The sequence below is a fragment of the Miscanthus floridulus genome, chromosome 1 (genome assembly GCF_019320115.1).
Source record: "Miscanthus floridulus cultivar M001 chromosome 1, ASM1932011v1, whole genome shotgun sequence".
In the NCBI taxonomy this organism is placed as follows: domain Eukaryota; kingdom Viridiplantae; phylum Streptophyta; class Magnoliopsida; order Poales; family Poaceae; genus Miscanthus; species Miscanthus floridulus.
The window spans coordinates 136,742,331-136,752,551 of NC_089580.1; the positions used below are offsets into that span (position 1 = coordinate 136,742,331).

At 41.2% G+C, this 10,221-nt stretch overlaps 2 protein-coding genes across 6 annotated transcripts; one reads left to right on the top strand and one right to left on the bottom strand.

Moving 5' to 3' along the window:
* Nucleotides 1–2,475: 2,475 nt before the first annotated feature.
* LOC136494734 (probable small nuclear ribonucleoprotein G) lies at nt 2,476–4,854 on the bottom strand. Its single transcript, XM_066490915.1, has 4 exons — nt 4,716–4,854; nt 4,600–4,622; nt 2,910–3,031; nt 2,476–2,757 (listed from the first exon to the last, which is right to left on the bottom strand). Exons 1-4 carry the CDS (start codon nt 4,748–4,750, stop codon nt 2,695–2,697), a joined length of 243 nt encoding a protein of 80 aa, XP_066347012.1. The 5' UTR covers nt 4,751–4,854; the 3' UTR covers nt 2,476–2,694.
* A 261-nt stretch (nt 4,855–5,115) lies between these two features.
* On the top strand, nt 5,116–9,346 carry LOC136494746 (uncharacterized protein At2g37660, chloroplastic-like). Of its 5 annotated transcripts, none has more exons than XR_010768696.1 (9): nt 5,116–5,423; nt 5,763–5,849; nt 5,930–5,991; nt 6,291–6,386; nt 6,596–6,676; nt 8,007–8,069; nt 8,155–8,328; nt 8,625–8,710; nt 8,855–9,346. XR_010768696.1 is itself a non-coding variant. In XM_066490925.1 (9 exons), exons 1-9 carry the CDS (start codon nt 5,243–5,245, stop codon nt 8,933–8,935), a joined length of 921 nt encoding a protein of 306 aa, XP_066347022.1. In that variant the 5' UTR covers nt 5,116–5,242; the 3' UTR covers nt 8,936–9,346. The 5 variants fall into 5 exon arrangements, 4 of the variants coding, with proteins under 4 accessions (XP_066347022.1, XP_066347026.1, XP_066347032.1 ...); XM_066490925.1 differs by having other exon boundaries at nt 8,615–8,710; XM_066490929.1 differs by having other exon boundaries at nt 5,933–5,991; nt 8,615–8,710.
* The last annotated feature ends 875 nt before the right edge of the window (nt 9,347–10,221 follow it).

The following is a 10,221-nucleotide window of genomic DNA, read 5'->3' on the forward strand; positions in this document are numbered from 1 at the left end:
TGATGATGGCATGGTGATGATCAAATGCTTAAACTTGGAAAAGAAGAAAGAGAAAAATAAAAGGCTCAAGGCAAAGGTATAAAATGTAGGAGCCATTTTGTTTTGGTGATCAAGACACTTAGCGAGTGTGATCACATTTAGGATTGATAGCCGTACTATTAAGAGGGGTGAAACTCGTATCGGAATGCGGTTATCAAAGTGACACTAGATGCTCTAACTCATTGCATATGCATTTAGGATCTAGTGGAGTGCTAACATCCTTGAAATTGTTTGTGAAAATACGCTAACACATGTGCACAAAGTGATACACTTGGTGATTGACACATTTGATCAAGGGTGGCGAAGTTTGGGAGCAAGAGTAAGGAACTCCGCCGGCGGAGTGTCCGCCCGTAGAGTGCAGACAGTCCGACGGTGCCACCGGCGCCCTAGATAGAAAAATTAGAGGCCACTGTAAGTGATCGGACGCTGGCCTTGGTTGGACCGGAGCGTCCGGTCAGTGGCAGCAGAGGGCGCGTGTTTTGGTCCTCGACCGGACGCTGGCGCTAGAAGCGACCGGACGCTGGCAGGGTGCGTCCGGTCAGTGCTGACGTACGCTGACGTAGGGCATACAGAAGAGAAGTTGAGTGACCGGACGCTGGGTAAGTCCGGTCAAGCAAAATCTCACGTTTGGAAGCTTACTGGAAACGACCGGACGCTGAGATCCAGCGTCCGGTCACTTTGTAACTGACGCGTCCGGTCATGTCATGACCGTTGAGATCAGACGACTCCTGTTGAACGCAGGATGACACGTGGCTTACATCGGTTGATCGGACGCTGGGTCTAGAGTCCGGTCAGTCTGATCGGAGCGTCCGGTCAGCCCGCGTTATGCCCAGTGAAGGGGTATAACGGCTCTATTTCGTGAGGACTTCTATTTAAGCCCCATGGCCGGCTCAAGCTCACTCTCTTGCATATTTTCATTGACATAGCAACCTTGTGAGCTTAGCCAAAGTTATCCCACTCATCTCCATCATTGATTCATCATCTTTGTGAGATTGGGAGAGAATCCAAGTGCATTGCTTGAGTGATTGCATCTAGAGGCATTTGATATTCGTGTTGCGCTGCGGATTTCGCTTGTTACTCTTGATGGTTGCCACCACCTAGACGGCTCGGTGCAGCGGTGGAGGATCGGCACGAGTTGGTGATTGTTCGTGGCCGTCTCCGGTGATTGTGAGGGGAGTTGTACCTTCCCCGGCGGAGCGCCAAAAGGTAACTCTAGTAAATTGATCGTGTCATTGAGTTACCTCAATTGTGGGTCGGTTCTTGCGGTGTCCAATCGTGTGGACGAGGTTTGTGAAACACCTCTTAGCCGCCGAACCACCAAGTGTTGATCGACACAACGGGAACGTAGCGTGTTGGCAAGCACGTGAACCTCGGGAGAAAATTGATTGTCTCTTGTCTTTGGCATTCGCCCGGTGATTGGCTATATATTCTTCTTGTGATTGGTTCATCCCCTACATGTCGGTATAATCACCCTACTCACTTATTTATATTCTTGCAAACTAGTTGATACAAGCTCTTTAGTGTAATTAGAATTAAGAGCTTGCTTTATTATTTACATTCATCAAGTTAAGCTCTTTAGAGTAACAAGATTGAGAGCTCTTAGTGAGTAATTACATTGGAAGTTGTGTGCCTAAGTAATCATTGCAACTAGAATTATTGGATAGGTGGCTTGCAACCCTTGTAGAGCTAGAGCAAGTTTGTATTACGCTATTTGTCATACTAATCAAATTGCTCTAGTTGATTTATAGATTTTTAAATAGCCTATTCACCTCCCTCTAGCCATATTAGAACCTTTCAGTTGGCCAAGGTCAGAACCAAACAGGTTCTAAATCTGTCAATGTTTAATTGTGCTTTATGATTTATGTTACAACTGTCTACCAGATCGCATTTATAAAATATCTAACAGATTTACATATAAATCGACACTATTAATATCTGACGGATTTTACAAATAAAAATAAACTATTAAATACTTCTTCCGCTGCTATTTGATGGTTGGAGACAGCTAATAGAAGAATCAGACCGCATTAGAATGGCAAAACAGATGCGCCAGCAAACATGTTCTTCACAAAGCAACGGACAGTGTAGAACAATAGAACTATAGAAGAATCTGATCCTGATTCCATCAAGGACAGACCAGATGCACCAATATGGATGATGGAAGAATCTGATCCTGATTCCATCAAGGACAGACCAGATGCACCAATATGGATGATGGAAGAATCTGATCCTGATTCCATCAAGGACAGACCAGATGCACCACTATGGATGATGGATGACAAATCACATGTGCTTCACAAGGCAACGGGCAATGTTGAACAATAGAAGAAATGACTCATTGCCAGTGTTAGCGCGAGAAGGCAGTAAATGTAGTCGCCGTTGAACCAGGAGCCAGCACTGGTAGCAGGCCTGCTGTGAAGGTGACATGGTAGTATGTACTTGCGAAAAAACATGTAGATGAGCTTGAGTTAGATTCAAGTAATAAGGGTAGATGCTTGCACAGCCACAAGCACCACATAGAAAAAAGGGATAAACATTCCACCTCCCAAGTTATGTTGCTGCGCAAAAGCATTAGTCAAGGTACAACAGGGTTCACTGATATCATTTACATCAGTTTTCAAGCTGCTAGTGCTATATCAGCTTAAGAATAATGATTCACTGGGACTTGGCAACTGGCTCCAGTGCCTCGATCATGACAACACTGTTTCCCCTGATAACCTGCAGATAATTGTAGTCTGTTATATTATGCGAGTTACTAAGCACGGCTACAAAAAAACTGTATTTTTTAAGCATTCTCATAACATCATTTAAAACTGCTTAACAAGTACACGTGGAAAAAGTTCCAAATAACTCAGTAGAAGAAAACTTACCACCATTCCAATATCTGTCTTGTCATTTCCATTGACCTCCACAGTGGTGTCCACCACCAGATTCATGAACTGGTCGAATCCCCGAAGTGTGCCAATAACAACACGGTTTGCATTCAGCTTAACTGAAGAAATGGACAAACAGTAAACACATAAGCCACTCATAATTTCAACGGCAAAACATTAACCTAACTCAGGGTTTTCAATTTCGGTATTGCAAAAATTTCGGCCACCACCGAAACTACCGAATTTCACGAAATTTCGGCGAATTTTTTTTAGAGACTAGCACATGAAGTATGCTTTTTCTAAAAAAAACATTTAAATCTAAACAAATATCAGTATGATTTATGACTACACATCTATTGAATACAAAAATATGCAATATAAACAATAAAAAATTGAGTCTAAAGTTATATAACACATGTATTAGTGTATTACAAAATTTCGGATTTTTCTTTCGGCCACCACCGAAATTACCGAATTTCGCGAAATTTCGCCGAAATTTTGAACCCTGATCTAACTCAGCACCTCCAAGATATAACAAAAATAAAATGACAAAACTGAAAGATATTGCAACAATACACCCATGGAAAAAATACAAAAAAGAATCCTTGTGGCTGCATGTACAATGAAACCTCAATCTCATTATAAATATATAGTCATGGACCAGGCCTCTAAATTCTAATGACTGAATGCTTGACTCAGTAATACACTTTACAGTCTTTCCAAAATTTTCATGTAGAAAAAAAATACAAAGGAAGCCTTGTGGCTGCATATACAATGAGACCTCAGAGATGTCATTATAAATATAGAAAGTCTCTACTGGGTAACAACAGCTTGACTGACTCAATAATACAACTTAGGTGATTTACACAAGCAAGTATTTTCGAAAAGGTAGATATGGTAGCCTATCAGAGTAACTATGACAAAAAAAGCCTCATTTGGAAATTAATCCATAGCTTTTAGAAAATCATCGTCATGTAGGCAGCCATCCCACATAGATTTTGAACATAATAACTTTTAGATTATCAGAGTAATAACTACAAAAATGAGGGAGAAATCATGACAGCAGAACAAATAGAGTAGTCACCACTCTATCATGGTGATGGATACAAAACACCAACAGAACCATCGATACATGGCTCTGTGACTATCAGGACGCTTAATAATTCGATAAAGTACAACATGATTTAGATGAAATGAAAATGTGAGTGAATGCCCTATCAGAGTAACTATGACATAAAGCTTCATCTGGAGATAAATCCATAGCCTTCATATTATGTTCATCATTTAGGGCAATTCAAATACCAAGATCACAAACAGAGCACATAAAACTTATACAATGTCTCTGCATGGTCAGGCTGAAGAACAAACTAGAACCAAAAAGGATGTTCAGATTGCCAGAAAAAAAAATTGAAACAATTTATTTTGGCGCAGAAGCAATTGATGCAAGTTCACAACAGGAGAAACCACACAGAACTTGATCCGTGTATCTAATAAACAGACCTAACAAGGACAGAAAACTGGGTGCCGCCCTAATAATCACTGTGAGCATATCGCCGCTAAGATTAAACATACTGGGCACACTCATGCCTATCCCATCCTTAACATCAAAGAAAAACTATTTTCTTGAAACAAAACTAGAGGTGAACTACCGGGGCCTGGATTGTGGGATCGAGAGAGTATCACTTACTCTGAAGCTTCTTGTCCATGTACCTGCGACGTCACAGGAAACAGACCCAAATCAGCACGACGGAACGGAGCAAACCGGGATCTCATATGAAGGGGGAGACAGATGCGGGCGCTTACTTCTTGAGATCCGGAGGCTGCCCCGAGCGGCTCATGGTGGCGGCTACCTAGCCTCGAACGCGAGGCGGAGGAGCGATTTCGGAGCTCCGCCCGGACGAAACCCTAACAGACAGAGACAGCAACCGAGGGAGAAGGCTCGGCAGAATCGAGCAGTCCAGCTTTAAAAGGACAGGCCGCCGCCGCCTCAAAACCCTAGCGCGATGCGTTGGGGCCGCAGGCGGGTTCGTTCAACTAGTCATGGGCCGTGAACCAGATACTGCTATTTGCAGCCCATGATAGAGGATCGGGCTCTCTAGGTGGGCTTGGTGCACGGAAGCTCGGCTCCCTGGGCCCCAATTAGGCACTAGGCCCATATAATAACGGTTACGCAAGAAAAGGTGGCGGCGCCAGGTCATGGCCATCCGTTGAAGCGTTATCCCGCAGCGGGCAACCACGGTCACGCACGCGAAATCCGCCGGAGAGCGCGAGCGCAGGCAAACCTCTGTCTCTCTCTCTCTGCTCTCGTGCGCCTCCTTGCCGAGACTCCAATGCCCCTGCCTCCCCTGCTCCCGCGCCTTTCCCCCACGCCGCCTCCACTTCGCGCCGGGGACAGGGGTAACGCCGCCCTGCTCTCTCCGGGAAGAAGAAGGCCGGCGCTTCTCGCCGTCGTCCGGGCCAAGAGAAAGGACGAGGCAAGCTTCACCGACCGCATCCTCGACTACATCGAGGGTATGTGAGTTATACTGGCTTGGACTGGGCCATTCTTCTTAGAAGGTGACTCGCTGAGGTGGAGCCGATGTTCGTTTTGTGGTGCCTGAATGTTTTCCTGAATCAGCATAGTGGGATTTAAAATTCTTGAAAAGAAATGAGTTTTTGGCTCTTATTAGGTAGTATGGATCACACAGTCAGTAGCCAGTTGCAACAACTAAAGAAAAATCATCTTTCTGTAGCTGTTTATCTAATTGGGTCCTGGTTAATGGTTACATTGTCAGTGTGGCAGAGTGAGCCAGGGCTACGAGCTAACCTAGCACGCCCTGACCCTGAGTTGTTCGTTTCGAATCTTGCTAGGGGGGCCAAAGTTAAGGAGATGGTATGGAGCACCCGATTTGCTTCCAAAGGATGGGGGTGCCGAGGATGAGGAGGATGAGTCTCAAGGTACATCGAGAAAGCACTCTGTAAACTTAAACTCCTTGGCGGCTATGTTTTCTTATTTGTTGGCAGATCTGGGGTGACAGTAGATATTGAGGAGCCTCGGGATGCTGTGCTAGTCACTAATGGCGACAGTGAGATTGGACAGGTGTCCCTTTATCTCCATATTTTCTTTTTCCTTCTGCGGCAGAACTGCCATTGTACCGAGTTTATTAGAGTCATCCTGTAATTTGTCTGTCTTCATTTTGTTTTCCCCAGTAATCTGAACTGGACACTATACTCTAGTAAGACTAATCCAGACTAACACAACCTGTTCTTTGAGCATAAAATTCTCATTAAGGAAACACCTAACGGTTCAGTTCAATCAACAAAAACTGAACTTTTACTAGTATACCTTAGCTACGAAGCAAGGACAAAAGATTCAGGTTGGTTTCCTTGTATTTTCAGATGGTGATATTAGCACTAATTCTGAAAAGGGCTAGAACAAAAGCACTTGTTAAGGATAAACGAACCACTGAAGAAGCCTTTGGAACTTACGTGGAGGTGACACTTTAGTGCTCTGACTGCATTTGAACATTCTACGTGTTTCTCAGATATTGTAACATTCTGCATTACTGCTATATTTTAGATTTGAAATTAGCTAGAAAAGAAACAATGCATGCATTTTTTTACTGCTCCATCTTGTACAGTCATATTTTGCTGATAAGTATAACGAGTATCACTCAAATAATCACATTTTCATTTATTTCTAGTGCATGGTTGGCGATATGGAAGACAAGTCCTTCACAAAGAAAGCACTAAGGGGCGTTCGTGCTGTAATTTGTCCAGCTGATGTATGTTAAAACTTTGGTGTTTCTATTCATTTATTAGCTGTCCCAAAGCATGAGGTGTACTATCTGCCCAAAAAATAATCATGAGGTGTACTGTTTTATTATCTGGATAATTGTTTAAGGGCCCCCCTAGCTGATGACTTGATGTTTAGGGCATTGCTTGGTTTTTTTTTATGTATAAAAGATAGCTAACATATTTAGTTGAGTACTTGAGTCCCTCCTTTTGGCTTTCATGTTAAGACCTCTTCGTATAGGAAATCTGAGAATTTCATGGTATGAGTCAACTAGAGATTAGTATTATCCATATATGTGCCACATATTTGAATCTACTCATGGGTCAACCTATTGCATTTTTTTTATTAACCACATCGTGTTCATTTTTGTCTTTAGAAAGATCTATGATGTGTAAGTTAGTTAGGAAAAAGTCTACTTAACCCCCCCACCTTTCATACTTGGTCTACTTCACCCCCAACTATGAAACCGTCTGTTTTACCTCCTGAACTTTCTAAAAACGTCTATTCTACCCTTCGGGCGGTTTTCAGCAGCGGTGGGTTCGAATTTTCTTTTTTTCGGTGAATTTTTGAAAAATCATAGTAAATCATAGAAAAATCTAATTTTGTTGGACTCCAGATGAGTAGATCTACATAGTGAATATATAATACGGTATGCTTTAGTACAAAATTTTTACTGTAGCCTTAGATTAATTGGAAAATCTAATTTTGTCTGTAATTAATTGGAATAATTCATAGTTGCAGCTTCTATGGTCCAATTGTGGTGAAATTTTTGTGGTACGCTAATTATTGTATGCTTGAACTATAGTAAAAATTTCGTACTCATTGGACTATGTATAAATTAGTTATAGATAAATTCTAATTAATTACAGACAAAATTGGATTTTCCAATTAATCTAAGGCTACAGTAAAAATTTTGTACTAAAGCATACCGTATTATATATTCACTATGTAGATCTACTCATGCGGAGTCCAACAAAATTAGATTTTTTATTTTATGATTTTTCAAAAATTCACCGAAAATAAATAAAAAAAAGAAAATTCAAACCCACCGGCATTGCAGCAAACCACTGTTACTGTAGCAGCTTGCTGTTACTGTAGCAAACCCGCCGCTGAAAACCGCCCAGGGGGTAAAATAGACGGTTTTAGAAAGTTCAGGGGGTAAAACAGACGATTTCATAGTTGGTGGGTGAAGTAGACCAAGTATGAAAGGTGGAGGGTTAAATAGACTTTTTCCAAGTTAGTTATGTACCTTATATGAGAACATAAGTGCCGTTCCTCTTCAATTGCATGATTTACCTTTGAACTTGATATTTTTACAGGATGGTTTCTTCTCTGAACCAACCGATCTCAAGGGTGTTCAACACATTGTTCTGCTATCACAGGTTTGCAATGCTCTTGTAATTCCTTGTTATCCAGCTGGCTCTAGTATGAGTCATTTACCCCTATGAGATCTTGATAAGGTTGCAGCTGGCTGTCTACAGAAATAGTGGTGGTTTGCAAGCTATTATGAACAGCAAGCTGAAGAAGCTAGCAGAGAGGGATGAAGAAGTGGTTCTTGCATCTGGCATCCCATGTACAATAATTAGAACTGGTTCTCTGCAAAGCACTCCTGGTGGCGAGAGAGGTTTCGATTTTACTGAGGTCTCAGTGCGAAAACCCAGCTTACCCCCAGTGCATATCAATTATTGTGCGGTTTCTTTTCCCAGCATTCCGTAATTGAACTATATGGATATCATGCAATTAGCAGGGCACACATTTAGACACTATTGTGTTCATAGATGTCCGATATAATTTGCAGTCAACAAATTGAATATTATACCCGCATTTCTAGACTTAGGAAACTGAAAGGAATATTATCATCTTGGAATACCTGTGCTATTCATTGTTGTGAGGTATCACTCTATGGTATTGTGCATGAAATGCGTAGGGCATAGCAGCCAAGGGAAGAATAAGCAAAGAGGATGCTGCTACCATATGTGTGGAAGCTCTGGATAGCATTCCCCGAAAGACACTCATTTTTGAGGTATGCACTAGCTAGCTCAATCAGGCATCAGGTCATGTGATCCTGGTCCTTTTTGGGGGGGGGGGGGGGCATTTCTTTTCATTTTTAAGGGACCTTTGCCACTAGAAGGACAACTGAACCAAAACTATTTATTCCTTTGTGCAGGTTGCAAATGGTGATGAGAAGGTGAGAGACTGGAAAGCATGGTTTGCAGAGCAGATCAAAAGAGAAGAAGAGATACAGTAAAAAACAAACAAATTGAAAGTGTTTTTCGTTTGATAATGTCAGACCATGAGAAAGGAAAATAGAAAAGAGGCAAAAAAAAGGAGGGTGGGAAGGAAAAGAGCTGAAGTTTACTTTTGAAACTCTGGCCTGGCTGGCAATTGAATCATACTGATATATCTGATTAAGAAATAAAAGTGCGTGGAAAAGTGGAGGCACGTACCTCAGCTTCCAAGGAGGCTATGAACTCTGCGCTCTTCAGTTGGGCTGAACTGCTGAAGCTTTGATCCCTTATTGTTTATCAATTCATTATCTTGTACTATGAAACTGCAGTTCCTTTCGCAAAAAAATAAAAGCATTTCAAATTGTGTTACAATTTCAACAAAGTCTTTAATCATCCACGAGAATTTCTGTACACAGGTATCACCCTATTCGCTTGATAAGCCAGCTTATGCTGTTTTGTTGTTGGCTGATAAGTATGATTGATACGCTAACATGGTGATAGTGTTTCTGCAATTATTACTTAAGGGCAGAGAAGTCTCAAGTCAATGTCACATGGTGCTGGATTTCTGCAGCAACATGTTAAACACCTGTCGTATTTATCCAGAAAATTTGAACTTTGTATGTGGAGCTGTTCGGCTGATGGTTTTTGCGGCTGATAAGCCGGCTGAAACTGATTTGTTGATTTGTTGTGAGAGAAAAATATTGTTCCATGGTTGATAAACCAACAAGGTAGTAGTATTCCGAAACTACCTAGACGACTGTTTTCTTTGGCTGCTCAATTTGAAGAATACTACCTCCATTCTCTTTTATAAGACACGTGCAAATCAAGATTCAAACTTTAAAACCTTTGACCAATTATTTGACTAACAATTTTTAATTATTATAATACAAATTTGATATGGTTATATTTGTAATTAATTCTACTATCTAATTATCATAAATTTATAAGTATAAATAATACAAAATAAAAAAGTAGAGGTCAAAGTATAATTTGGAAAACCGTGTCGTATAAGCTGTATCTTATAAAAAAGAATGTGAGGGAGTAGGGCACTATGGTTGACTTCTGGATAAGTAAATGCCACATATTATAGTAAAAGGAAGTCAATGGCACATGGTTTCGCAGGAAATGTACACACAGCTGTAATTTTTATACAGGAAACTTAAGTGTATTGACGGGGACTGGTACCAAACTTAGAACATCAGCGATACAAGAACTTCTGCCAAAGTTAGGCAATACTAACTTTTACGAAAGGGCTTATGCAAATCTATGTGAGATATATGTCAAAATTGATATGTTCATAAAGCTA